We start from the raw sequence: 25,164 nt of genomic DNA on the forward strand, positions 1-25,164 counted from the left end.
GGTTCCAAAAGGGCTTTTATTAAGCTCCCCCAGTGCCTCCCCTACCGCTGCCACAGCCGTGTGTCCACCAGGGAACACCCGTCAGCTTCCCCTGGATGCGGTGGGGCTTGTCTGTGCATCTGTGGCCTCGCTTGGTGCTCCTGGCATCTGCTGCCTCGGGAGGGGCTCAGGTGCTGTAGGGGACTGTGGGCACTGGGGCTGAGGGCAGGCTCCCTGGCAGGGGCAGGGGGCCTGTCCCTTCAACACACACCCTGAGAGATGCTCCTGAGATGCTGGGTGTTTCCAGAACATCCCAGCTCCATCCTGAGTGGCAGAGGAGCAGCTGTGGCCAGGTGCTTCCTCTTCAGCCAGCCCTGGATGACGAGCCTGGAAAGGCCAAGGATGGGGTGAGCACAATGAGGCAGAGGAAATGACCCGAGGGGCCATGCGTGAGCAGGGGGTGGCTTGTTAGCTGCAGCTGGCTGGACAGCCTCTTCCCTCTCCGAGCCTTGGTGTCCCTTTCTATTGAGGAGCATGTCCTCTCTGCTATGACCCCACCTCAGGAAGTGCCCTTGGCTCCTGCTTCATGTCATTCTTACAGTTATTTTGTGCTTTGGGTCACCCTGTTCGGTGGGCGGTGTGCACGCACACAGGTGGCACCCTGTCGGGGGTCTCGTGTGTCCAGAGGTGGGGGCACATGTGTGAATGAGCGGGTGCAGCTGGGCGGTAGGGTGAGTGAGGGCCCGTCCCTGTCCCCGTCCCACCAGTCTCAGGAAATACTGCCACGGCGAGGGCCCTGGAGGCCAGGCCTCACAGGAAGTTGGGCTCCCGCACCACCAGGAAGGGTGGGTTCCCGCTGTCCCCGCCACCATCCAGGGGTCGGTACACGAAGTGGAAGTCGCGCTTGGGCTCGCTTCGCAGCAGATAGCCCTTGATGCGATGTGGCAGTGCCTCGTCGGCCAGCTGGAAGCAGCGCCCGTCCACCAGCACGAAGAGCCGGTGCTCCTGGGGCTGGGTCACCTCGAACTTCTCGGCGCACTGTGCGCACAGCGCCTGGGCCACTGTGTCTGCCCGGGACGCCAGCGTCCGTGACTGCTGCTCAGGCTCCAGGTATGACACACAGATGAAGTCCTGCAGGGTGAGAAGGAGGGGGCTCTGGTCACCGGCAGGGCCAAGCAAGCATCCTGCGTGGCCCCCACCCCAACACCAGGGCTGGGGCCAGCAGTGAGGAGCTGGGTGACTGGAGGGGTGGCAGGAGCAGGTGTGGAGCTGGGGGTCAGGGCCCCTGCGTCCCTCCCCTGTCCTGCAACTGGGCCTGCTGGGTGACCCTTCCCTCTGCCTCGCCTCCCCACTGGGCTGACCTGTCCGGGTAATTAACTTTTGAGTTCTGGCAACGAGGAGCCAGTGCACCCCCTGGTGGTCAGTCCAGAGGCTCGCTGGTCTTCCCTCACCCACTCGTCATTCCGTGGCTTCCTGATCTTTTCCAGAGTGCCCCTGCCCCAGAAGCAATGCTGGAGGGCTGTGTAAATAAAACCAGGGGTCCGGACCTCACCCCAACACCCCACAGTTCAGACAGGTGGAGCAGTTCAGGCCCTCAGGGCTGGAATTGCCTCGGGCTCAGAGGCCAGGCAGGGACAGGAGAGTTGGGGAGAAGGCTTGGGGAAAGAGGGAGAGGAGCTGGAGGAAGAACAGAGGGTTGAGGACAGGTGGAAAGGGCACTGAGTGAGCAAGGTGGGCAAGTAGCTGGCCAGCACACTCATGCAACCCTCCACCAGCCCCGGAAAGAGGACAGTGTGGCCACGGAGTCCCAAGCCTGGTTTTGAATCTGCTCTCATTTGCTGTGACCTTGACCTATTGAAGCCTGTTTCCTCAACTGTCCACTGAGTACATCAGTCACGACAGGCTGTGAGGAAGTACCCAAAGTCAGGTGCAGCCTGGAACGGCCTCTGCTAGGACCCAGGACCCTGAAAGCAGGTGTGAAGCCGTGTGCGGGGCTGCCCCCTGGTGGACACAGTGGTAACAGCCAGCACGGGTGGATCCACAGCTGTCCCGCCAGGGAGATGACAATGACTGCCAGGTAGTCGGTGCCTGTGAGGCCCAGGCTGGGTCAGGGCTTCACTGCTGCTACCCCACCCCCTCTCCTGGTGTCATAGGGCTGCCCTTGCCTCCCCCAGTTAGGCCTCCGAAGGGCCCTTGACTCCTACTGGTGACCTTTGGGCTCTGGGTTTTCATTCCCCAGGGAAATGCAGAGGGAGCAGTGGAAGTGCTGGGAGGGGACAGAGAGTGTGCCCTGTCCAGGTCCCAGAAATCATGTGGAGGGGCTCCCGGTCCCCATCCCAGGCTCTCTCCCAAGATCCCATCTTCCCAGTGGTAGGGCGTCTGTCTCTCTAACCCTCTGCCTGGCACAGCATCAGGAACCCACAGGGTAGAAGAAGGAAGGAGTGTTGGGGCCAGGCTTGGACCGAGAGCATCCACGCCCCCAGAGCCGGTGGGTGGAGCCTGCAGGAGCTCCTACAGCTTGGGAGGGCACGCGTCTCTCTCCAACTCTAAGATCAGGGGTACGAGCTGAAGTCGGTCATGGTGGGAGTATCTAACCATGAAGACTGACAGAAGCTAAATGCACAGCCTTTCTGCTTCTTCCTCTTCATAGAGAGCCAGTTACAAGGTACAGTGAATTAGAGGAAGGAGTAGGGACATTAGCTTGGCAGTCCAGACACGTGCTGGGTTGGTGGAACTCCTCTGCTTCACAGTCGGCTGTGTGAATGGGGCAACTGAGTCCTAGAGAGGTAGGGATGGCTCAGGGTCACCCGGCGGGCTAGCACAGAGCGGGGGCCAGCCTCCTGCCTCCCAGGCCTGGGCTCTGACTCTTATAGATGGCCCATCTGGAAAACCAGGCAGGACTGGCGAGCTCTGGGAGCTAGGGGAGTGTCTGCACAGCTATGGACAGCTTGGGCTTGCTGCCTGGCTTCTTAGCCTAACCCGCTCCATTTTCCACACACCACAGTCTGTTCTGTCCCAGGTCCTGGGCTTGGAGCCCTGAGACATGTGAACCATGGGTGCTGCCATCCCAGAGGTAATGCATTATACACAGAGGGTTACAACGTGGTGCGATAAGTACTGTAATGGCGAGGCACAGAGTAGGGCATCACCCAGCTTGTGGGGGAAATCAGGAAAGCCTCCGGCTGCTAGACTGTGGATTGCCTTGAGGGCTGGGTGTGACAGCTGGTGAGAGGGGAGACAGCAGCCGGGTGGAGGCTGATCAGCCAGGGAGCTGAGCTCAGTGTTTGAGAGCTGCGGGTGGCTGGGTTTGTTGCAGCTTGGGTGTGACCGGAGCAGAGAGGAGACAGGACTCCGGCCTCAAATGGCCTGAATGTAGTCTGTATAGATAGAGGGGTGGGCACTGGTCAGTGGGGACAGGAAGGGGAAACGAGAGCTTCTGCATTGGTCCAGGGACCCAGGGACAAGGCTTGTAGGTGAGCTTGGGTCCACATCTCCAGCCCTAGCAGGGCCCTAGTGCACACCAGGGGCTACAGTCATCTCAACTGCCCCATCAGAACACCCATGGCTGGTAGGACCCTTCCAGGCCTACCCATGTTCCTGGCAGGGGGCTGGACATAACTAGCAGGCCAGGACTGGGGTCCCTTCCCCTGGCGGGAGCCCTGCTGCCTCCTTGAGGGCGGGGTTGCCTAGAAGGAGCGGCCAGTCGCTGTCACAGCTACTGAGCCAGCTGGGCAGGGAGGATGGTGTCTGGGCAGGGTCCAGCGGCCCTCTCCCACCACCCGCCGCAGGCTCACCTGCACTGAGGAGCGCGAGGCCCGGGCCTTGTTGAGCGTGCGCCTTCGCTCCCAGCGGTGGATGGAGTCCTGCACCTCCACACTCAGCTGCCGGGTCACCGTGATCTTGTCGTAGTTCTTGATGTGCTCTAGGGCCCCGTAGGTGGTGGTCAGATAGTAGGAACCTGCGGTCAAGGGTGCGGAGGTTGAGCTAGGGCAAGAGCGAGTTGGTCCGAGTCCGCCGGGCCCCGCCCACTCCTCCAGGCCCCGCCCACTCCTCCAGGCTCCACCCCGCCGCCAGGGGGCGCCCGTGTCGCAGCTTCTGCTTCAAAGACTGAGCCGGTCGTGCGCCCCCAAGCCCAGCTCTGCCCAAAACCTTTCACTGGTTCCTCTGCGGAATGAAACGCTTACTTATTTTTAAAATGTGAAGAACGGGCAAGAAACAGAAGCGTGGATGCCTTTAAAGTGGGCTAGGAGGGACTGGGAGCTTTTCCTGCATCACACCCGTCTGAGCCAGGTGGCTATCTATTATAAAAATATCTTTTAAAAAGATGTAGGGGACTTTTTAATTATTCCGTGTAGTTTTAAAAAAAAATTTGTTTTTGTTGCAGGTGGACACAATAACCTTAATTTTATTTTGATGTGGTGCTGAGAATTGAACCCAGGGCCTCATGTGTGCTAAGTGAGCGCTCTACCACTGAGCCACAACCCCAGCCTCCTGTGTATTTTTTAATGATTTAAAACAAGCAAACATTTGGAATTACCCAGTTCTTCATTTCTTACCTTCTTTTTAATTTTTTAAAAAAATTTGTTCTAATTAGTTATATGTAACAGTACAATGCATTTATGCATTTTGATAAATCATACATGAATGGAGTATAATTTCTCCTTCTTCTGAATGTGCACATTGTAGGATGACATCAGTCATGCATGCACATGAGGTAATAATGTCTGTTTCGTTCTACTATCATTCCTTACCCCTTCCCCCTTCCCCTCCCTTCTCTCCCCTCTACCTAAAGTAACTATATTCTTCCCTACCCACCCCTCCTTATTGTTAATTAGCATCCACATATCAGAGAAAACATTTGGCCTTTGGTTTTTTGGGACTGGCTTATTTCGCTTAACATGATATTCTCCAACTCCATCCATTTACCAGCAAATGCCATAATTCGTTTTTCTTTAAAGCTGAGTAATATTCCATCATATATTACCTTCTTAAGTAATTCATGCATCTTCTTCATCCCTAATGTTTTCTGAAGTAATCAAAGTTTTGTGATACTTCGGACTGCAAAATTTCATACAGTTTTAAGATACAAGATAATGTTGTGCATGGATACTTACTTCATTGTCCTTAGCTTATTAGGGGCCTGTGGTTAAAGAGTCTGAGAAATATTAACCTTCCTGAGCCCCAGAGAGGGAGGGTGACTTAGCTGAGGGCACACAGTGGTCAGGGCCTGGAGGGGAGGGGGTCTCAGCACTTGCTATCTTCTGATTCTCAGTGTTGCCACTCCCAAGGCCCTGGCTTCCCTGCCCTTCACCAGACCTCTCTCCCTGACCCTTTTTAGTGCCAGGACAATGATTTTTGATTGTGATTGTGACCCAAATCCCATCTTCCCAATTACTGAACCCCACTATTATTTGGGGAATTATTACCAGACTGAAATATGCATTTCCCAGACTCCCAGGGAGGTATGCACAGGAGCCCTGAGGCTGCCAGGAAAGCCTTTGAAAGGGACAGACTTGGTTGATATATCCCTCTGGGTTTTTGTCTGTCCCCCTTCCTCCTGCCTGGAATACGGAGATGAGTCTGGAGGCACAGCAGCTGTCTTGTGATCAGAAGTGATAGGCACAAAGACAAAGGCCCACACGCTAAGGAAAGACGAGAAGAGCTGGGTCCAGATTCCCAGAGGGCAGGGCTACAAATGGCCATCCTTATAAACCGCGTGCCCTGGACTTCTTGATCAAGAACACAGACTAACCTCTTGCTCTGATTAAACCGCTATGAGTCACACTGCGAGTTATTCCCAGCCCAAGCCTCCCAGCTGCCCCCCTGGATGGTGCTGCCTATCATTCTTGCAGATTCTACAACCAGTTGGGCCAAGTCCACACCTGGGCCAGGGAGGGCAGGGGGCATGATAAAGGAGTCTGTGGCCACAGGATCACCCACCCTTTCATAGCGGTGTAGGAAACAGGGCCACTTTCTGAGATAAGTACATGAAGACTAACGTGGAAATTAGCTCGGTGACTCTAATCGGAGCACGGCCACGAAGCCACTCATGCCTCCCTTCCAGCTGGGCTCTGAGCCTGAGTGGCCAAGTGTCTCCGGTGCCTCCAGCCCTTGCTGCCCTGAGTCCATGTCCCTAGGTACACAGCCCTCTTCCTGTCCGGGACTCTGTCCTACAGAGTGCAGTGGCCTGGTTGAAGATGTCAGTCTGGAGTCAGGGAACAGGGCACGGCCCCTGCCCTTTGGCACCCAGTCCTGTAATCCTGGGCCAGCCACCCAGCCACTATCTTCTCTATGCCTCGGTTTCCTCATCTGCAAATCCCACATCATTGTGAAGAGCCAGTGAGAAGAATGAAGCGTGCGAGGCGCAGGACTTAGTGACCCATGGGCAGCATGTGTGGCTGTGTGACCTCAGAGTGTTGGGAGACTCCTCGCCCTTCAGGGGGAAGGGGAGGAACTCCAGGCCCCTCCAGGCCCTCTTGCCCCCTGGAGCTCTGCCTTCTCCCAGCCGTAGCCCTCCAAGTCATCTTTCCTTGGCGGGGAGCCATGCAGTACCTGCTGGGACCACTAGGTGGTGGGTGACACCAGTGTGTGTTCTGGGGACTTGGGTGTGTCCGTCCCTTGGTTGGAAAACTCAGCAACTCAGCTTGTGGAGAGGACCTGGGCAAAGGAGTCCCTGAGGGCACTTGTGGGGCAGGCTTGAATTCTGGGTAGCTCCAGCCAGATGCCCAGCCAGTGCCCAGGTCTCCTGTCTGCCCCCCGACTTATTTCCAAGTGTTGGGAGCAGTGGAAGATCTAGAGGGGGCCGGGTCCCACCACCCCGCTCAGCCTAGGGGAAGCCTCTGATCTCCTCTGCCTCGAAGGCCTACTGCAAACGGCCGGGCCCAGTGGCTGGCCTTTGCTAAATGACGTCCCCTGGAACAGGCTCCAAAGAACCTCCAGAGCACACAGTCTGGCTGGCAGGCGTTCTGTTCACAGGACACACAACTCAGGAAGGGGGAGCCGGCTCCAGGCTCTGGTCTGGACTGGCAATGCCCACGTGGCACCGTCCTCCACTCCCCCACTGCACCCCTGCAGTGGATGACATTAGGAGTCAGAGGCTACTAGGTCACAAGGGGGAGTCCTCCTGAATCAGAGTAGTGCCCTTATAAAAGAGGGCCCGAGAACGGCCATGTCCCTTTGACCATTCGAGGACACAGCATCGAAGAGGAAGGGCCCTCACCAGACACCGAATCTGCCAATCCCTGGATCCTGGGCTTCCAGCCTCCGGCACATAAGAAACGAGTTTCTGTGGTTCAGAGGCTGCCCATTTGTGGTTTCTGTCTTGGCAGCCCACAACTGTCTTGGCAGCACAACGCTTAGCTACCCTGGCAGAAGGCTGGGGCGCCCAATCTAGCCAACACCTTCGCTGTGCCCAGCCAGAGAGGTTAGATGACCCGCCCAGGTCCTCCAGCCAGTCAGAGGTGGAACTGGGCTCCAGAACCAGCCTCCAGACTGCTCTGTAGACGCCACCCTCTTAGTTTGTTTAGGTTCAAGCAACTTAATTCCCAGAACTGGGGTCTGGAGGGCCTGTCCCTGTCCCAAGCATCTCTGAGCAAGAAGCGCAGGACCCTGCACCCATGGGGGCTGTGTCTCCTCTCTCACCCTTTTCCTGCGCCCAAGGGTGGGACCCTCTTCTCACCTGCTTCTCAGGGCAGAGGTGATGGAGGTCCTTCGCACCACTGCTCACCTGAGATGAGGCTGAGCAGGGGACACTCAAATCCACCCCCTCCCGCTGCCCTTCTCTCCTTGGGCCCAGAAACTTCTGGACCTTGGGAGGGTTGAGGCTGTTGAAAGGTGGAAATCCCTGCCCATTCTGGAGCCCCCACGGCCATCTTGGCACAGAGGCAAACAGCTGTGAGGCTGGGCCTGTCCTGGGCGTGACCTCCCACACCAGATTCTGGAATGGGGCAGAGGGAGGGTCAGAGAGTCACCGCTGCTCTGGGTGATCATGAACTCTGCCCTCTGGCCCTTGGAACTGCCAAGGGTGGTTCTGACACTGCTGTGGGTGGCGGGGCTGTGCCCTGCCTGCACCTTTATCCTGGCGAACACCTTGCGGGTGCCCTGGAGGCCACCCTGCGGGACAAGAGGTGGGTGAAGGCTCTGACTGCCCGGGTCTGACAGAGGCAGGCTGCAGGGTCTTCAGGAGCCTCGGGTCAGAACCTGTGGACACTTTCAGACCTTTATGGAGGATGTGGACTTCTCTGGGTCTCAAAGGTGCCTAAGGTAGCCCAGAACAGTCCAGATCTCCTATCTAAGGGGCCTTGTCTTCTCCACCCAATCCTGTTAGGCTCCTGGGAATGGGAAGAAGGAGCCCTTGAGGCCACGGCAGGTTGGGAAGGGAGATTCAGGTCCACGGAGAAGGCTGTGGTCCTGCCTGCCCCAGCCGGAGCCCTTGGCCACAAGGATTCAGGCTGAGGCCAGGGTAGGAGTCCTGGTGGCCACCACTCCTGGACGGCCAGCCACCCAGACATCCGCCCAGAGCCTAGGACCTCCTTCTACCCTTTCGCCCTGTAGGAACTTCCATGGACATTGTCTCAAATGTCCCAACCCTGGAGGGTCTGTGTCATTCTTTTGGCAGGACTTTTATATGACTTTTCCTGAGGCATGTCAGCAGCACATGGTCACTGTGGAAAATTTAGAAAATGGAAAAAATGTTGAGAGAAGTTGCTAAGTCTCTGCACTCAGGACTTTCCTTGGTCACGGTGTCCCTCTGACCCAGCCTCTGTCCCACTGGCCACTTCATCTCTTCTCAGTACTCATCACATGGGATCGGGTGTGAAATGATCTGGTTTCCTCATTGGTTTAACCTGTTTGAGGTTTGATCCTCCCCTGGAGGGAAACTATGAGAAACTCTACAAAGTAGAAGAAGCTCAGTAACATCTCTCGAATGAACGAATCAATGGCTCTTATTAAGAGTCTTAATGCATTTCTTGTTGATGTCTAAGAGTCTTTTACATATTGAGGCTGTTAATTCTTGTTTTACTGATTTGAAGGAACACTTTTTCCTGGTTTATTGTTATCTTCTATTATCGTCATTTTTGACATGTAAACGTCTTGACGTTCAGAGGTCACACATAGGGCAGCCCAAGGCCATGGTGAAGATTCCTGCTAGAAGCACTGGCCAGGTTGCTTAGGGACTATAAGCCCAGTTGGGCTCACAGTCTCTGACCCTTCCATTCTTTACCTCAAGCTGGTGGGGCCTGTGGGAGACAGGTCAGTATTGCCTGGAGACTCCTCCCAACCTCCTCAGCCTACAGTGCTTCCATGAGCATGCTTGGGGTTGCTGAAATCTAAGTGGAAGACCAGAGGAGGCGGAAGTCCCTAAGTGTAGGATGAATGAGGTGCTCACTCATTCTCGCAAGGCTATCAACCCTGCACTATAGCCCAGTGTCTGGTATGGACGACTGGATGGGCAAATGGATGTGTGGATGGAGGGATGGATGAGTGGATGGCTGGATGGCTGGCTGGAGGGCTGGATGGATGTGTGAATGGATGAGTTGATGAATAGGTGGGTGGATGGGTGATTGGATGAGTAGGTGGATGAATGAGTGGATGGATGGATGGATATGTGGATAAATGGATGAATTGATGAATGGATAGATGGGGTGATTGGATGGGTGGATGGATGGATGTGTGGATGGATGAATGAGTGGATGGATGGATGGATATGTCAATGGATGGATGAGTTGATGGATGGGTGGATGGATGGATGGATGGATGTGTGGATGGATGGATGAGTTGACGAATGGATGGATGATTAGATGAGTGGATGGGTGAGTTGATGAATGGATGGACGGGTTGATGATCAGATGGGTAGATGATGTTTATGTGGATGGATGGATGATTGGATGAATGGATGTATGTATGGATGGGTGGGTGGATAGATGAGTTGATGGATGGATGGATGATTAGATGAGTGGATGGGTGGATGGATAGATGGGTGGTTGGGTGGATGGAGGGACTAAAAAAATTTGGCTTCTCCTGAGTTCCTAGACCTCCTGAATGACAAGTTGCTCCACCTGCAGGAAACATTTAACTAGAAGAGAGGAAAGTAGCTGCAGAGACTCCAGAGCCACGATCCACAGTTACATATGATAGACAGTAAAGTTCATGGCTCCCTGATCTTTTGAGAACTCACAGAATTGAGGGAAGCAGGAGGGAGGAAAGTGGAGGTATGGGAGACTGCAATGGGGCAGATTATATTCCATGCATGTATGATTATGTCAAGACGACTCCACTATTTTGCATAACTATAACAAAAACATTTAAAAAAACTCACAGAACCACTTACATCAAACTGTCACCCCAGAGACATGCTAAAAATGCAAATAGATGCAAAGAGAGTGAGCTAATCTCAAGAACCACAAAGCCCAAAGAGACACGGGGGCCTGGGTGTCCCGCTCAGTTCTTTGTGGCTGAGTCTCAGAGTCTCAGCTGCACTTCAAGGGATTCTTGGTTGCAGGGTGGCTGAGGCTCCGTGGGTGGGAGGAAGAGGAGGGAAGGAGGCGAGGGGAAGGGGGACTGCGGGTGGGTGCAGGGCCCTTGCAGTAACGCTGCCCCCCAACAGAGGTCCTGAGCAGGGCTGGGTGAGTAGGGCCGAGTGTCCCCTGGGCCACTGGAAGAGCTAATCACTCCCTGTCAGGTTCCTCATGTGGGCACTGCCCGGCTTTTACGCTACCTCTGCTGTCCCCTCTGGGAGGAATGCCCCTCTCCAATTTTATCTGCCGAGTCCTGTTCATCCTCCAACGCTCTGCTCAGCATCACCCCCTCCAGGAAGCACTCCCTGACTGCCCGTCTGGGACATGTGCTCCGGTCCCCTCTGGGCTCCCCTCCATTCAAGCTCTCTTGAGTGACGAGGACATCTTCTCTGACCATCTCCTCTCCCCTCCTGGCCTGTGAGCTCACCCAGGCATGGCCTGCACCTTCCCGTCCCCAGGACCCGGGCGTGAGGTGGGCGGCTGTGGACTCACCCTCCCCCAGCTGCAGGGCGGGGTCCATGAGCTCCATCATGTACTCCACGCTGAGCAGCATCTCCGTCAGGTTGCTGCGGGCCAGCACGTACATGAGCACCGGCAGGAAGTCGTCCGCGCCGTAGGGCTTCCCTGGGGAGCAAGAAGGAATCGGTGAGACCAGGGCCCTGGCAGCCCTCCCTGCTGGGTGAGGGGTCGTGGCTTGCTGATGGGGTGGTCACCCCTGGGAGGGGAACGTGCCCACTCTGTCCCTGGGCTCATCCTCCTCAGGGGCCCGAGGCCCAGGGCAGGTCTGAGAATAAGGAACTGAGAAAGTGCTCTCGTGGGAGGTGAGCAAGAACCCAGCCCCTTCCCCTTTCTGGGAACTGAAATGGGGGCAAATTATATTCCACACATGTATGATTATGAACCCCACCATTTTGCATAACTATAATAAGAACATTAAAAAAAAAAAAAACTCACAGAATCACTTACATCAAACTGTCACCCCAAGATCACATCACATTTATTCACAGACCCGCCCAGAGGCAGCTGTCTGCCTCACACCCAAGACTTCTGGGAAGGTCCCCGTCCCTGCTAACCATGCATCTCCCTCCCCACCTGCAAAAGAGAAACCTTAGTCAGCCAGATGCTGAGGCCTGTGAGCTCACCTTGCTCTGTCACCCCGAAATCTTCAGCCTTTCCCGAGGGGCCTTCCCTGCAAGCCCAGGCAACGACTGGCAGCTGCCTTTGGGGGAGATGCTCCCGGGCTCAGAGCAGCCCAACTGCCAGCGATCCCTCACAAGGCAGGAGGAAGGTCCCCAGTAAGGAACAGAGGCAGAAAGGAGAGTGGAAGCTGGGACCAAAAGGGACTGCCCCAGTTTGTCCCTGGGCTGGCTCTGAGGACTTTCCCTGTGGCCACAGAAAACTGGAGTTTGGATGTGAGTTCACACAGGCACAGAAGGCCCTGGGGTCCTTCCTGGCAGCCAGCCTGCCTCTGGAGCACACCTGGGAAAGAAGCCCCACAGCGAGGCTCTGGACGGTGGGTGTGGCCTTGTGGGTCAAGTCCAGCTTCCCGCTTCCTCTAACCGAAGGAGATCAGCACAGGTCTGGGCTCAGCCAGAGGCTACAGGGCAGCCTGTGACCCCAGAAAGGTCTGCAGCAGTGCAGCGGCCTTCTGTGTTTTGGGGAGACTATTAATCAGCCTGAGCACTTACTAAGCAACTTACGCTTCTTTCAAAAGATTTATTTCCACTTGACACATTTTACGAAGGATTTAGGGAAATACAACTTACGACATGAAAATCAAAATAATAATTTAAATATCAAGACTAATGTCAAGTATGAGAAGAATTCCAGGAAAAATGAAACCCAAATAAACAAGGACCTAGGCAGTTGCTCCTTTAGAGTTGTAAATCTGACTTTGAGTTTCCTCATTGTTCAAGAGAAGACAGAGTTGTGTCTTGGGGGAACCAAATTATTTTTCTAACCCTTAGCTCTAAAATAAAATTTTTGCATGGGGCTTCATCTGGGGGCCATGAGCCATGATCAGCAAGTCCCTGTGGCACACACGGGAACATTTCACAGGGATTTTCATGTCACTATGTTAAGCTGCAGTCGAGGGCAAGACTTGTCACACGTCCAGTGTGGGTGAGGGAAAGGGTTTCTGTCGCAGGGATGGGCCAGTTATAAATGAATCGCTAAGACGCTTATTTAATAGAAAAAACCACAGGAGACAATGATCTCTTGTGAATCAGGGGGTGTGAGGGACTAAGCCACGCTAAGATCTGGCTCTAACAAAGATGGAAGAGCCCACCTGTCCTTTATTCATAGTCCCATGGTAACAGGGGTGCTGGGAGGAGCTTCTTCCATGAGAGGCAGGATGGCATGGAGTTGAGGAAGCCGCTCTGCTCTAGCCGGTCATCCCAGCAGGACCTGAACATTCTGGCGGGGAGCCACTGCACGGAAACCACATACTCCAGGCCATATGGAACAATCTCTCAGCGATTGCCAGTTCCTGGGAGCCAGATTCCGGGGCTCCAGGGACTGTCCCTTGGCCTACCCTATTCTGGAGTCCTGAGTGTGAAGGGCTGGCCTCTGGCCTTAGGCCTGGGCCTGGATCCAAATCCCAACTCTACCACTCAGTAGCAGTGGGCCAGGAGAAGTTCCTTGCCTCCTCTAACCTTGGCAGAGAGGTTGAGATGCGGTGCCCAGAGAGTAGACTGAAATGGCACAGTTGGCCGGTCCATGGACATAGAGTGGCCCGAGTCAAAGTGGCTGCTCATATTTTGAACCCAGTAGAAAAAGTTAACGGATGATCTACAATTAAAACCAAACCAAACCAAACACTACCCAAACACTGCAAGCAAAATCCCGTGTCTCCGACTGGTACGTACACCGTCATCCGCCCTCACACAGTCACGCGGCCTGGCAGCCACGGGCGGATTGGAAATGACTGTTCCTGTGGCACAGCCTGTGTTTATTTAAAAGTTTGATATTTTGTTCATTGTGGATTTTTGCATGAATTATTATGTTTTAAAATACTTGAATTAAGGTCTGCAGGTGCAGCTCAGGGGTAGAGCACTCGCCTAGCATGCACGAGGCCCTGGGTTCCATCCCAGCACACACACACACGGGCACGAAAAAGTGAAATATTGCATTAAAAATTACTTATCTTGCCACACGACCCCCAAATTCCATGCCCAGTTCCATATCTGAGAGAAATGAAAACATGATATCTACACGATGACTTGTACACACGTGTTCATGGCAGAATTATTTATAATAGCCCCAAAGCAGAGATTGCCCAGATGTTTAGTTCTGGTTAATGAACAGATACAATGTGGTACAGCCATACAGTGGGACACCACTTGGGAATAAAAAGGAACCAAATATTCTAATTTTAGGTCCTTTGGGTATAAACCAAGGAGTAGGATTACTGGGTCAAAAGGTGGGTCCATTCCAAGCTTTCTGAGGAATCTCCACACTGCTTTCCAGAGTGGCAGCACCAATCTGCAACTTCACCAGCAATGTATGAGTGTGCCTTTTCCCCACATCCTCACCAACACCTATTGCTTGTGTTCTTAATAACAGCCATTCTAATTGGAGTGAGATGAAATCTCAGGGTTTTAATTTGCATTTCTCTAATTACTAGAGATATTGAGCACTTTTTCATATATTTGTTAATCACCTGTATATCTTCTTCTGTAAAGTGTCTGTCCAGTTCCTTGGCCCATTTATTGATTGGGTTCTTTGTATTTTTGGTGTAAAGTTTTGTAAGTTCTTTATAAATTTAGGAGATTAGTGCTCTATCTGAAGTGCGTGTGGAAAAGATTTTCTCCCACTCTGTAGGCTCTCTTTTCACATTATAGATTGTATCCTTTGCTGAGAAAAAGCTTTTTAATTTGAATCCATCCCATTTATTGATTCTTACTTTGATTTCTTGTGCTTTGGGAGTCTTGTTAAGGAAGTCTGGTCCTAAGCCAACATTGATGAAGATTCAGGCCTACTCTGTCTTCTATTTAGTGCACGGTCTCACATACTATAGTAATGGAACCACATCAATGTTCATGGCAGCTCAATTCACAGTAGCTAGATTGTGGAACCAACCTAGATGCCCTTCAACAGATGAATGGATAAAGAAACTGGTATATATACACAATGGAATATTATTCAGCCATAAAGAAGAATAATATTATGGCATTTGCAGGTAAATGGATGGAATTGGAGAATATCATGCTAAGGGAAATAAGTCAATCCCAAGAAACCAAAGGCCAAATGTTTTCCCTGGTAAGTGGATGATGATATATAATGGGGGTCGGGGGATGGGGGGTGAGAGAAGAATGGAGGAACTTTAGGTTACATAGAGGAATATGAGAGGGAGGAGGAGGCGGGGGTTTAAAAAGTGGTGGAATGAGACAGATAGCACTATCCTATGTACATGTATAGTTACAAGAATGTTGTGAATCTACATTGAGCACAATCATAGAGATGAAACGTTGTACCCCATTTGTGTACAACGAATCAAAATGCAGCCTGTAAAGCATTTTTTAAAAATAGTTAAAAAAAAAAAAAAAGGAATCAAATAATGACACATATGCTAGGACACAGAGACCTTGAAAATCTCCTACGTGAAAGAAGTGGTCACCCAAGACTACCTGCTGTCTGTGCTATTTATGAGCAATGTCCAGAACAGGCAGATGTACAAGACAGAAAGCAGATTTGTGGCTGCCAGGGGCTGGGCTGGGGCAGCCGGAAGGGAGAGTGACGGTGAGTGGGTACCCAGCTGCCTCCTAGGGAGGAGAAAGTCGGGAATTATAGACATCTTGGTCACATGACCTCATGCACACACAAAAACCACCAGATTGCTTTCAAATACCTGCGTACACGCACGCACACATAAAATGCATCTCCATTGCTGGGCTCTTGGGGGCCCCTTACAGTCTGTACCTAAGGTGAGAATCTCACCCCCTTCACCCAAGTCCTCCCTGGTGGGAGGGGTCCGGGGCAGGAGCTGGCATTCGACCAGTACTTGGTGTCTGGCAGCCCTATGAGGTACTGGTGTGGGGCCTGTGCACAGTGAGGCAGGAGGAGAGGGCCAGAGCTGGCCCTGCCTTCAGGCCCTCCCAAGTCTAAAGCCAGGGGCTGTGACCTCGGGGTCACGGACGGCGGGCCACGGGCTTTGGGTTCCTGGCCAGCTCAGTCCTGCTTCAGGCCAGCGGGAGTGCTGGAGACTCTGGACTGCTCCCTTCCTCCTGTATCATCCAGTCTCTCTGAATTTCCATGGTGAGAGGACTCCTGGCTAACTGGGACATGGCCTCCCAACATAGACTACATTTCCCAGCTTCCCTTGCAGCTAGGTGCGGCCTTGCTCGGAAGTTCTAGCTTAAGGGCTCAGAGGAAGGTGGGCATCCAACTTCCAGGTTTGCCCTTAAGGGGGAGGAGCACGTGGGTGGAGGAAAGCTGGGAGGGTGGTGGCGCAGCCAGGTAGAAGGAGCCTGGGTCCCTGAGGACAGGGTGGGGGCCTGAACACTGCAGGGGCGTCGGAGAGGGAAATGAAGCTCCGTTTCAATCCCCGCCATGTGCCTAGGCATTGCCAGTGGCCCAAGCTACAGACCATCCTGTGGGCTTTCGTGAGGATTATACAGCAGGAGGTGCGTGGGGTGTTGCCCCCATGTCCCCAGGGAAGCCCCTGCCGAGGGGAACAGGGAACATTGGTTCCTCTGGCTCTGAGTTTCAGCCCTGGCCTCTTCCAGCCTCTGTGTCCTCCCCACCCTGCAGCATGAGTCTCCTTCATGAGCCTGAGGCACGACTGAGGCTCCCAGGAAAGACGGTTCAGTGCTTGGTTTATTTGATTATCAACTGATGGTGTGCAGATCTTGATTCTGTTTTGACTTGCGGGACAGGGGACAAGGCAGGGGCCACTGTGCAGCCGTGACAGTCCTGCGCCTTTAAGAACTTTCCATGACCAGACAAGCTGGTATGCTGCCCCCTAGGGGACACCTGGCAAGGCCTCTTGGGTTCCAGGTCTGGGGTGCTGAGAACTGTCCTCCAATGCTCACGACAGCTCCGTAACAGGGAATTACCCATCCCCAAATCTCACAGTGACTTTCAGCCCCAGGATGGTCCAGCTAGGGTCCCGTAGGGCCAGACAGGCTCCAGGACTAGGGACTTGAGTCCCAGAGTGAGGGACCGAGAGGCTGGGTCAGGTGGTACCCTGGAGACAGGTGGAGAAGGAGTCTCTCTCAAGATGGACTTTGTGCCCCTGGGGACAGAATGTCCTTCGCCCTCATCTTCTGTCCTCCCCCTCCTTGAGGAATTCCGCTGACCCTCCCACAGGGCTTGGGGCCGGTATCCTTGTTTCTGCCCCGTGTGTTCAGCTGCCTGCTACGGGAGACACCCCCATTCCCACATCTGCCTCTCCAGTTACCCACAAGCACTGCATCCCCATCTCCCCAGAGGCCACAGCCTGCCCAGCACATGCAGGAGTACAGGAAGTAGTATGGGGTCATCGTATGAATGAATGCTGAGCTCCCAGCAAGACCCCAGAGCCCTGACTGGGCCAGGCCTCTGCAGAGCCCCAGGGCGTCCTTGCCCATCAGAGGCCTGGCACGTCCTTGCCTATCAGAGGCCTGGCACGTCTACCTCTGGAGAGCAGCCCTTCCCGGGACCCCCCATGCCATCAAGGAGCCGGCTTCCCTCAGTCCCTAGAGGCAAAGCTGGGTGGCCTCCCTCTTCCTTGGGGGCCCTCTGTCGTTGGGCCCACGGTTGGGGTCACAGTCACAGATGCTGGGGTCTGTGGTGGACCTTCCACACGCTGTGCTGGAAGATGCTTCACAGTTGGCTTTTGGAAGAAAAATAAAAACAAAAACTCCTACTGGCCGTGTTTGCCAGTTTCCACAAAGGCCAGTCTCAAGGTACCACCTTGAACACGGATGGAAGAAAATCACGTGGTGAGCTCCCATAAACCGGTACGGGTCCATTCCTGCACACCAGCGACCTCAGAGTCAACAGGTCCAACCTCACCGCAAGATAGCTGAGGTCCGGAGCTGGTGACGTTTGCTCTGAGCCCCAAGCTGGTCCCCCGTGGAGCTGGGACTGGAATCTGGGTCTTCTCCCCGTGCTGTGGGTGAGAGACGTCCTCACGCCAGGGCTTCAGCCCACCCTCAGGGAGCAGCTAGGGCTTCCTGGGAAGCCTGGAGCCCAAGGCTCGGACTCAGCCTGCGCACAGTGGGCTGCTGGGACAGGGTGGCAGCACAATCTTCCGTGGTCTGGACGTCGTGCCATGTGGATCTGAGCTCACACCGCTGGCCATGCATCTGAAACCCTGCTGGCCGCAGTCTGCGTTTCCTGGTGATTTCTTTCTTTTTTGCCACGTTCCATCTGGTTGCCATCTGTAGGCAGGGGGACCACGCTGGAAAGGGCTGGCTGGGCCTTCCCATGTTTCCTGGGTGGGGAGCTCGTGGAGGAGGAGAGCTCTCTTGCTGATAAGACTGAGTTGGAGAGTGCGCAGCCTGGTCATGCAGACCGTGGGGATTAGGAGGCCCTGACTGCCAGCCAAGGTGTGTGTGACTGAGGGTCCCTCACTAAGCCACTCAGAGCCTCAGTTTCCCCACTTGAAAACTGGCAATTAGTACCTTCATGGCATTATGCAGAGCTGTTAGAGCATCAGATGAGAGCGGAAATGAGGTCTGGTTGCTTGGGAAGCATTATCTAAAGAAGTGTTAGCAAATGCTTTCTGCAAAGGGCCAGGTAAGAACTTTTAGTTTCACACAGCACACGGTCTCTATCCCAATGTGTAAAACTGAGTCGATGTCACAGCAATAGCCCTAGATACTGTGTAAATGAACAAATGCGGCTGCATTTCAATAAAAATTTGTTTATAAAGTCAGGTGGTGGGCCAGAGCGTGCAGGCCCCTGATCTACAGGAGAGGATTTATCCTCTTGTCATAACTACCTTGGCCCCTAGTTTTGCTGACCGGTTTCCTACTGAAAGCAGGTGCTGGTGCAACATTCCTGGGGCAGCATCAGGCACAGGACTGATCTGCTTTGACCTTTGCCCTGCACCTTGCCTCCAGCTTAAAGCAACTCCCTTTCTCCCAGAAATCTTTCCTGAAGACCCCCACCAATGAGGCTTGATGCTCTCATAATGGGTTTCCTGCGTCCTGTCACTGTGGAGTGCAAAAATAACTAGCAGACATTAACTCCGCGTGGTGCCACCGGGCCCACAGAGCAACTCCACGGACTCCCAGAGCCTCACCATGCTTTATGCCCTCCGGTTTCCACTCCCTGTTGACTCTCTGTACCCCCCTGCAGGGTCGTCCGGACTTTGCCTTGCTGTGTTTGTAACCCAGGCCTGGGCGGGGCCTGGCCCACCACTGGCGTTTCATAAATATATTTGCTAATCGAATGACTGAGCCTAAGTGCTCGCGCACGATTGCTGTTTGTCTGATGCTCCATTTTTTGCCTCCATTGGGACCATCCTCAAGACAGGGACTGGGCCCTCCTGGGTTTTGCCATTAACAACTGTATCAACGAATGACCTTATCTGATGAGCACATCGATGGTAGAATGCAGCGTCTAGCCCAGGGGATTTTGAACTCGCTTCGCCGCGAAGGGCCCGTGTTACCGGGCATCGTGTGCACGACTCCTCTGCTTCTCTGCTTCTCTGGTTGACCCAGGGTGGGGGCAGCAGGGTTGGTCTGCCTGTTTCCTCTTGACTGTCCCCTCCTTCACTTCAAGGCGACTCCCAACCATGTCTCTGACCTCCAGTCTTCCAGGACCAGTTTGCAAACTGTGGGTCTGGTCTGAACTCTCAGCTGCACAAGGGCACGCAGCCCCTCTCCCGCCGAGCGCCTGCCTGCCCGTTGCACAGATGCTGGTGGAGTCTAAGTTCTGCTCTGCATGCAGCATCCCTGAGGCCGTCACCCAGGTCCCTGGGCCTTCCCTGGAGAGCTCATCCCACCAGCCGGGCAGCTCTGCAGGCTGAGGGCTCAGGGACCTGGAGCCACAAGTTCCAGCCTGGTTTGAAAGGCAAGAGGCTGCAGGGGCAGCCAAACTCCGCCTGCAGCCTGGGCCTGCCTTTCCTGGGGCCATCTCTGACCTCTGGGCACCCTGAGGAGGCCAGCCTAGGAGGCACGGGGCTGAGCTTGGGGCTGGGTCCAAGTCCCTGGCCCACCACTCGCTGCTCAGCAGTGACCCTGAGTGTGGGGACCCCCGAGCCTCAGTTTCTAAACTGGGGATGATAATGGGGTCTCCCCCGCACGAGGTGGCAGCACGGTGTGACTGGGGTGGGACCCTTGACCTGATCATCATCAAAGACGGGAGGGTAAGGCGTCCCATAATCGCCTGGACTCTGTTTCAGGTGTGAGGAGGGAAGGCGAAGTTGGGACCTCCCAGGCCTGTGTGCTCCCTCTTGTCACTGGATGACAATGCCCAGGGGCACTGAGACGCCTCCCTGGCCATGGACTCCTGAGCTACCACTACAGGGAACACCCGTCCACCATGGGGCTGGCCGGACACGAACGAGAAACCCACCTCTCCTGGTGCAGACGAGGCACACCTGGCGGGGAGCCGGTGTGTCCGCGGCCGACTGTCCACCTGCCTGGGATGTCAACCTCAGAAAGCCCGGGAAGAAAGGCTCCCAAACGCTGGGCCGACCTTTCAACAATAGGTGACTGGCCATCAGAAATCGGGTTACATGTTTTTTAGCATAGATTTTTATGCTGAGTCCCCACCCGTGGTCAGTGTCACAGACCCCTGGAGTCCCCATCGAGAGCCCTGCCCCAGGCGCTCCCCCAGCCACTGTCCCCCGCCTGAAGCAGCTGCAGACTCCGGGCTTCTGGTCTCTGCTGGGCAGTGGGTGTCGTGGGATGCAGGCTCCATCACCACCTGCTGGCCCCACATCCCACCACCGGCTGGGGTACTCCACCCCCCGGGGCCGGAGCTGAGTGGCACCCCCAAGGTCCCGAGGGCACCAAAGGTGGACTTGGGCCTTCCACAGCCCCTCGGTGTCCCCTGCTCTTTATCCTCCTTAGGACAGGTCTGGCCCCCACCTCCCTCCTACCTGGCCAGGCTGGGAACGGCTTGTTTATCAACGTGATAGGAGAGATGGATCTGAAGATCCAACCCCTCTCTGCCAGCCTTGTGCGGCCCACAGGAACCCAGTGAGCTCCTGGGTACAAAGGGAGCCCCCCCGCATCTCCCCAACCTGCCAGACCCAGGCCCCTAAGCTTGCCGTAGTGGAAAACGCACTTGGCTGTGATTCTCAAACTTGGGGCTCATTCCCAGGCTGGTGTGTTGGTGCAAAGATATAGAAGCAGACGCTTGGAGCCAGGCGACTCTGGGTTTGGATCCTGGCCCACCAGCACTGAGGGCCTGAGAGCTGCCATCTTCCTGGAGAGGACAGGTGGCCGCTAACTTGGAGCTCCTGTGTCCCAGTCTCCTCTTCTAGCAGGCCACTAGCAGCCAGACCCTGCTTTATTCCCGGCAGGTGCTGCATTGGGCCGCTCCTCCCAGCACCAAGGCAGGGGACAGGCGGAGGGAAGGCGGCCCTGGGAGGGAGGGCCGGGAGGCAGGGGCAGAGTGGGGCGGGCGGGCGAGTTCTGGGAAGGTGGCCTGTCGGGGAGGCGGGCCTGGGGCTGGGCCGCCCTGTCCAGGGCTCCCCCTGGGGCCTCGCCTGCAGGCCGTGTGAGTCCTCCAGAGCCAGGAGCTCCACCTAATCCGGAGGAAACACCTGAGGGGCTCCAAGGTGGAGTTTCTGTTTTAAGGAAAGCTGGGGACAGGGAAGGACGTCCTGTTTCAGTCTCAACATGCCAGCATCATAAAGCACAAAGAGAAGGCTGTGGAAATAGCCCGGTGACAGGCGGTCACACGCGGGCACACAGAGCCTCTCGGGACCTGGTGGGGAAGGAGAACGGCCCTGGTGAAGCCAAGTGACAACTTGGTACTGCAGACGAGGCTCAACCAGAACTGCCGCATGGAAAACTGCGCAGGCCACGCAGGACGGCCGGGTGCTTCATGACACCCCGGGAAGGCGCGCCGGGTCAAGGCCCCGAAGTGTGTCACCTACCCTGGTGTGATTCAGGGAAAGCCATGTCTGCACAGAGCACGCAGCCAGGCAGGTAATTCCTGGGGACGGGGTGTCCCTCTCTCAACGCGTTACCAACATGCTCGCAGAGTTTCAAGTTCGACATCGTTTCCAAATGAAAGTTTTTTTTTTTTTTTTTTTTTTTTAAAAGCCACAGAACTATTTATTTCAAACAAAACCTCACGTGGAAGCCTGTGTGTAAAACGGGTCCCAGCAGATCTGTCTGTGGTGAGGCCCGCCTGGGGCCCAGCTGTCTTGTGTCCCTCTGGTGCCCCGCCTCCGGGGCGCCTTGTGGAACCTGGCTTGGAAACCACGAACCGGCTCTGCCTCTGTGTGTCTGGGGACATGGGGAAGTGGTGGTTCCTGTATCCTAGCATCTCAACACGTACACACACGCCGGAGGGGCGTTCTGAGCCCATTTCATGGGTGGGAAGACTGAGGCCTAGGAGGTAAGTCCCGAGTGCCCTGGCGCCCAGTGCTCCCGGGGCTGCCCACCCTCTGCCCTCAAGCAGCACCTGAAGGGTCTCATGCACTCGACGCACCTGCAGAGGCTGATGAGATGCCGCCAAGGCTGAGTCATGGAAGCTGGGGCTCAAACCCAGGCCCGTGGGTGAACCCCAAAGCCCCGGCTCTTCTCAGGGAGCTTCCTCCCAGGCTTAAGCGGGTGACCCTGGCCTGCTGCGGCGGAGACGAAATTGGGAACCACTGGGCTCCCCATCCAGGGCTCAGCCAGCGGCAGGAGGGGAGCGCACTGTCCCCCCACGGGAGATGCTTGCTGAGGACCTTCACACACACCAGCCCTGATCCTGGCCTGACCTTCCTCACTAGCAGTGATGTCCTGGGGTGACCCCGAATCGCTGTTTCCAGCCTCCATTCCCCCACAGGCGGCCGCTGTACCTGCTGCCCCTCAGCTCCTGTCCCCTCAGCTCCTGCCCTTCAGCTCCTGTCCCCTCAGCTCCCCGCTGCCCCAGATCCCTTTCTTTCCCTCCCTTTCTCTTCAAAATAGGCCACTCCCTCTCCCAGCGCCTGCTCTTCTGCGGTTGGAAACCTCGGGCATTTAAAGGTCCTTATCCTGTGACAGGGTTTTTAACAGAATTCCAGGAAGCCTGAGGTAAACCAGGAATCACTGGGCATGGAGCCCTTTCCCGGTTGCAGCCATCTGACTCCCTGATCATGTCTGAGGGTCTGCGGTGCCCTTGGCCTTGATTCCCCCTGCCAGGAGGCCAAGGTCCAGCAGTGAATGTCGCCCCTCATTAGACCATGTAAGGAAGGTGACAACTGCGGGCAAACACTCTGCCACCTATCTACTTCCCAGCTCCAGACCAGGAATTTGAACTCAGTTCTATGTGGTTGTAGAGGCGACAATCTTTGCATTCTCCACTACCATGGCTGCCATGTACAGTTAGATGTGTCACTCACTGCACATGGGAATGCAGCTGAGGGAGTGACTGGGGCCCCCCGAGTGCCCTGTTTACTCAGGTGCGCCCCGCCTGCTCGCCTGCCTGGAGGAGTGCTGGGGCGAAGGAACAGATTAGAAACCATCCCAGTGACTCCCCTCCCCCTCTGCACCCCTGGCGCTGTGGTTTTGCAGATCTTGTCACTGAGAGGGGAAGTGTTCCTCACCCCTCGAATCCGGCTCATCTTGTGAGTAAACAAGCCGGAGAAATGTGTCAGTGCGCCTGTGCAGGCCAGGTCTCCATGGGCTTCCCTTGCTGTACTGGACCTGGCCATGGCCACGCAAGCCTGGGGAAGCCTGTTAGCCCCCACCCGCTGGCAGCCCACCGCCAGCAGACGGGCACTGCTGTGCCCAAATGCGGGCCTTCAACTGACCACCTCTGAACACAGACTCCCAGCAGTGCGGCGTGCCCGAGCAGGCCAGCATCGCTGACCTGCGGGTCCTTCAAAACCGACCACAGAGGGCACCTGTCATGGTGGGATCGTGTCCCTTCCAAACTCAGGTGGAGGAGCTAGCCCTCGACAGGAACCAGGCTGCACTTGGACATAGGGCTGTTGCAGACACACTTAGCTGGGATGTGGTCATGGTGGAGCAGAGAAGCCCCTCATGCAACGTGACCCGTGTCCTGGCAAAGGGGAAATCTGGGCACAGACACACCTGCAGGGGACGCAAGTGCAGAAGGCAGAGCAAGCAGGAGGGAGGCGGGTGCAGACGGCTCCCTGTCCTTAGAGGGGGCACAGCCCTGCCCCGCGTTGACCTCGGCCTTCTAGCCCCCGGCACTGCGGGGACAGACGATCCGTTTCTCCTGTTCCGGCCACAGCGCTGGCTGTGGTCTGTGCTTCACCAGCCCCAGCACACTAATGCCCACAAAGCCCCTCCGGCCTGGCTCTCTCGCCCGCCTCCAGGACAGCAGCCCATCACGGCTTCCCTGTCCCAGGTCACCCCGGGAGGTGCCGGATTGCCCAGCCCCAGGTGCACACCAGCCCCATGCCCAGCCCACCCCTCTGGGGGCCTGTGACTCTGGGTGGCCTCCAGGGCTCTGCAGGCCAGACCTACCTGGGCTGCCGAGGGCCATGGAGTCGTAGATGAGCTTGCAGGTCTTGAGGAGGATGGAGATCTTCTTCTCGGGTGAGTAGGCCTTGTGCATGCTGCACAGCTTCTGCAGGATCTTCTCCATGACAGGCACCTCGGGCACGCTGGTGGTCACACCCAGGTCCGTGGTGGTGGTGGACAGGATCACCAGCTGGTTGTCCTTGAGCTGCTGCAGCGAGCCATCCCGGGTGTGGATCTCGTGCAGGCTGGCATTGACGGCCTCCTTCAGGGGCTTCAGCACGCACTTGGACAAGGCCGACTCCACGATGGCCTCTGTGGGTGGCCGGGGCGGAGGGTAAGGAGACTGGCGGGGGGGGACCCTGCCACCCAGTCCCTGGAAGGACACTCGCACAGCCCAGTGGTCAGACCCCGTGGTTCTGACGTGTGGGACAGTGCAGCGCCTTCGGCAGAAAGCCACATTGCGGACCCCAAGGCACAGGAGCCCCGGGGACCGGCATCCAGGGTCATCACATCCCAGCGGCTTCCTCAGGGCCTGGCGTGCAGGCTGCTGGCCCAGCCCCAGCCCCTGGGTCAGCCCTGACTCGCCTCCCACTTCATCTCCTCCTCTGTGCCCTCCACACCGCCCTCGGGGCACATGCCCTTCAGGCTGGACCTTGGCCTGATGTCACAGCCTGGCTCCAGGGGCCCTTGCCATCCTCCTGCCCCACCTCTCCGCCTGTCACCTGGCTGTCCCTCCCAGGAAGGAAGCCCCACCATTTCTCCACAGCTGAGCACCCTCCTCCTCCTCCTCCTTCCCTTTTCCCCCTCCTCCCCCTCCCCCTCCTCCCCCTGACCTCTGGGTGGGCACCCTTCCCGTCCTCCTGGTCAGCACACAGCCTGGGGCCCGTTCTCAGACCTGGGGTGATTTCACCAGCCGCCTGGCTCTTTCTATGCTGACGGTTCCTAAACATGTATCTTCAACCCACACTTCTCCCCAGAGCTGCAGATTCAGCGCTCCAGGGCCTCTGCGGCACCCGCCCTTGGACAATAAGCGTCTCCAAGGTAGCATGTCCCACACTGGGCTCCTGGATTTCTCCTGCCTGCACAGGAAGCAGCCCCCA

The 25,164-nt window shown here is 55.8% G+C and overlaps 1 protein-coding gene across 3 annotated transcripts in view; it reads right to left on the reverse strand.

Moving 5' to 3' along the window:
• Positions 1 to 371: 371 nt before the first annotated feature.
• Positions 372 to 25,164, reverse strand: part of RIN3 (Ras and Rab interactor 3) — a 108,535-nt gene continuing 83,742 nt past the window's right edge. For all 3 annotated transcript variants that reach the window (XM_079127622.1, XM_079127624.1, XM_079127623.1), the window contains 4 exons: positions 24,068 to 24,376; positions 10,989 to 11,120; positions 3,774 to 3,937; positions 372 to 1,110 (listed from right to left, as the gene is read on the reverse strand). In XM_079127622.1, coding sequence (XP_078983748.1) covers positions 790 to 1,110; positions 3,774 to 3,937; positions 10,989 to 11,120; positions 24,068 to 24,376 — 926 coding nt within the window. In that variant the 3' untranslated portion in view covers positions 372 to 789. The remainder of the gene's footprint in view (positions 1,111 to 3,773; positions 3,938 to 10,988; positions 11,121 to 24,067; positions 24,377 to 25,164) is intronic.

Source organism: Sciurus vulgaris, assembly GCF_902686455.1.
Source record: "Sciurus vulgaris genome assembly, chromosome: 2".
Classification (NCBI taxonomy): Eukaryota; Metazoa; Chordata; class Mammalia; order Rodentia; family Sciuridae; genus Sciurus; species Sciurus vulgaris.